General features: G+C 41.8%; 1 protein-coding gene across 1 annotated transcript; it reads right to left on the reverse strand.

The window, feature by feature from the left end:
* Window positions 1-1,038: 1,038 nt before the first annotated feature.
* On the reverse strand, window positions 1,039-1,407 carry LOC103590960 (histone H2B subacrosomal variant-like). The gene has a single exon (XM_008573322.1). The coding sequence runs from the start codon at window positions 1,405-1,407 to the stop codon at window positions 1,039-1,041; it is 369 nt and encodes a 122-aa protein (XP_008571544.1).
* Between the last annotated feature and the right edge of the window lie 2,087 nt (window positions 1,408-3,494).

Below are 3,494 nucleotides of genomic sequence, written 5' to 3' on the forward strand. Positions count from 1 at the left end.
ATAGGAATGAAAAGAATGAACTAGAGCTACATATATCAACAGGTACAAATCTTAGAAACATGTTAAGAGAAAAATGCAGGCAAAAAAGAACACATGTACTATGATCTCTATGTTATAACATAAGCCAAATTCAACCTGTTACTTAGAGACACATCCATAGACAGTAGAAGTACAAAGAAAAGCAAAGGAACAGAAAAGAAGCAAAAGAATAATAGAGAGATGGGATTGGAAAAGATCTCCAGTGATCTTTGTAATGTTTGTAAAGTTTATAAATTGGATGGTAGTTTCATGGGTATTCTTCTTATGTCATAAAGGTAGAACAATTAACCTCAGTGAACCAAATACTTAAGATAAAATTTACACAGACATGAGCTGAGCTGGTTGAAATTCAGAAAAAAAAAAATTAAAACAAAGAAAACAGTTTAAATATTGTTTAAAGAATTCATTAAGAAACTGAATTGGAGCTGGCAGGTTAGCTCAGTTGTTTAGAGTGTTGTGTTATAACACCAAGGTCAGGTGTTCAGATCCTCATACCAGCCACTGAAAAATTTTTTTAAAAATTTAAAAATAGAAGGAAACTAAGTTAGTTAAATGGAGTTTACTCCAGGAAATACTTTTTGATGAAAATTTATTAGAGCTGGTATTATGCTTCTTTTTAAAATGTTTGTACATATAAGTTCAAAATGAGTGTGACCTGGTGGTCAAAATAGCTGTATCAAAGCCTTCTGTACATAGTTAGCAATAACTTAATGATACAATAAGCATTTAATTTATATAACGAGCTTTACACATCCATAGGAAAAACAAGGTTTCTGTCAGGAGTCTGGAGCAGGTGTCAGGGAACCCTAAGTAGCCAAATAGTTAAAAGGTAAAATAGCAAGAAAGAAATTCATCTCTAGAGATAAGAGAAATAGGAAAATACCAGTAAATAACTGCTAAATTATAAAAAAGAAGAGTGAACTCAACATCGAGGTGATTCTTTGGGTGGTAAGTTTGATTTACTTTTCCCCAAGATTCAATTAAGCTGGTACATGGAGTTTAGGAGTGGACATATCTATGGACTGCTTCGCTTCCAAAAGCTACTGCGTACTCAGCCAGTTTCTCAGGCCACAGCAAATGCACTGCCTTCTGGATATCTTCAGATGTGAGGGTACAGCGTTTTCTGAGATGCCTCAGGTTGCAAGCTTCCGTAGCAATGCGCTCAAAGATGTCGTTGATCAGCGTATTCATAATGTCCAAGGTGTGAGATGATATGCCGCTCTGGGGAACCACTTCTTTTAGGACCCTGTTTACGTAGAGTGAATAATTTCTATGGCCAAAACTGGTGCTGAAATGTGATTTCTTTCCGGAGATCGGGCATAGATGTCCTCTGGAGCACTTGCACTTTCTGATGATGGATCTGGCCATGGTAGATGTTGTTCCCCTTATCAGTTACAAATGAGAGGAGAAGGGCCTAAGAGTGGTGGGAGCTCTCATGTTTACAGTGACATGTCACAGTCAAACTGTGGGGGCTTCTCCCTGATTGGTGGTTACTTTTCCTATGTCACAATTACCTAGCAACAGGCACTGATTTGTTGTTAGGGGAAAACCTTTCTCTTGGCCAACCTAGAGCTTTCCTAAGAAGATAAAAGCAGTGTTGCAGAAGGATTGAGGCTGACTTCAGGGCAGAAAAGAAGAGTGCTTATTTCTTCTATTTTGTTTCTTAGCAATTTGCTAACATGATGTACAATATTCTCAGAATTGGACAAAATCTCATCAAATTGGGGGATTGGTGGAAGGAAGGTAAAGGAAAAGTTGCCTTTTGTGGGATCACTATGTGTTTTAGTCTGTTTATGTCACTTATAACAAAATACACAGAACTGAGTGATTTATAAAGAAAACGAAATTTATTGCTTACAGTTTATGAGGTTGGGAAGTCCAAAGTCCAAGGAATTCATCTGGTGGTGGTGACAATGACCCAGGTGTCTCATACTGCAAGATGGTGGAAGCAGAGAGAGCAGAGAGAATAAGAGACATATACTCTTCTTTTAAGCCCTCAGAACCATGCCCTGACCACCATTTTTAAACCATTCACTACTTCAGGGTCCTACAACACAATCACCCCTTCAACACTCCACCTTTCAACTACCATAATAGGATTTCCCACCCTCTTAACAGTCACAGTGTGGGCTAAGTTTCTAATACCTAAAACTTAGGGGACACAATTCAAGCTTCAGGGAATTTTGGGGTGACACAATTCAATCCACTACACTGTGTTTATAAAAGCATTCATAAATTCATTTTATAAGTGAATGAATAGTTATATAAGCCATTAAAAGTCTCAAAGTGATTATTTTATAATAAAAATAAATACATATAATTAATCTGGTTTTAAGAATTGTGACCTTTATTTTTAAAATGAAGCCTAACTTTTTTTCTAGAACCCCACTTCTTTTTTTTTAATGATTTCCTTTTTATTGTTTTAAATTTTAATTTTTATTGAATTGAAATTGATTATACATATTTTTGGGGTTCAACATTGAGATATGTTGATCAAATCAATATTACTAGCATGTATATTGTTTTAAATTGTAATTATTCTTTATGCCCCTTGTCCAATCCCACTCCATCCCCCTTCCTCTCCCCCAGCCCCCTCTATTCACCCTAGATTTCTTCTCTCCCTCTGAAAGAATAATGGTTACTCTGTTGATTTGCTGCCCAAATGATCTGTCCAATGCTGAGAAGCGTGATCAGGTCCCCCAATACTATCACAGAGCAGATGTCTCTTCCGTCACTATGAAATGGGCTCTGTGGAGACAGACATCCTCCTCCTTTCTTTATCTCTGCTGGTGACTCTCCTTGTGTCAACTTACTCCAGTGGCTGGTGGACCATCTGCATGGTGGTTGTGGCATCTAGCCGCCTTTGCAGCAGCCATGGTTGTTGTGGTGGCTCTGGTGGGCCACCCACATGGAGGAGATGTTTTTGGCCTGCTCCGTGGTGCTGGCAGTGTGCCTGGTTGTGGAGAGTGTCTGATCCCCAGTTCCATGTCCCCAGTCCCCAAGTGGGTCCCGAGGTGCTGGCATGGTGTGCCTGGTTGTGGGAAGGGGGTTCAGTCCCCAGTTCACTACCCTGGGTCCCTAGGCATGCCCCGAGGTGCTCACACAGTGTGCCTGGTGGTAGGAGGGGGATCTGGTCCCCTTCTCCATGCCCCAGGTCCCCGGGCAGGCCCCGAGGCACTGGTGCGGTGTGCCTGGTTGTGGGAGGGAGGTTTGGTCCCCTTCTCCATGCCTCAGGCTCTTGTGTGGGCCATGAGAAGCTGGCACAGTGTGCCTGGTTGTGGGAGGGGGGTCCAGTCCCCTTCTCCATGCCCTAGTTCCCAGGGAAGGCCCTGAGGCACTGGTACGGGGTGCCTGGTTGTGGGAAGGGGGTCTGATCCCCGGCTCCATACCCTGGGTCTCTGGATGGGTCCTGGGGCAGTGGTGTGGGGTGCCTGGTTGTGGGAGGGGGGTCCGGT

The sequence above is a fragment of the Galeopterus variegatus genome, unplaced genomic scaffold (assembly GCF_000696425.1).
Source record: "Galeopterus variegatus unplaced genomic scaffold, G_variegatus-3.0.2 Scaffold902, whole genome shotgun sequence".
NCBI classification, from domain to species: Eukaryota; Metazoa; Chordata; class Mammalia; order Dermoptera; family Cynocephalidae; genus Galeopterus; species Galeopterus variegatus.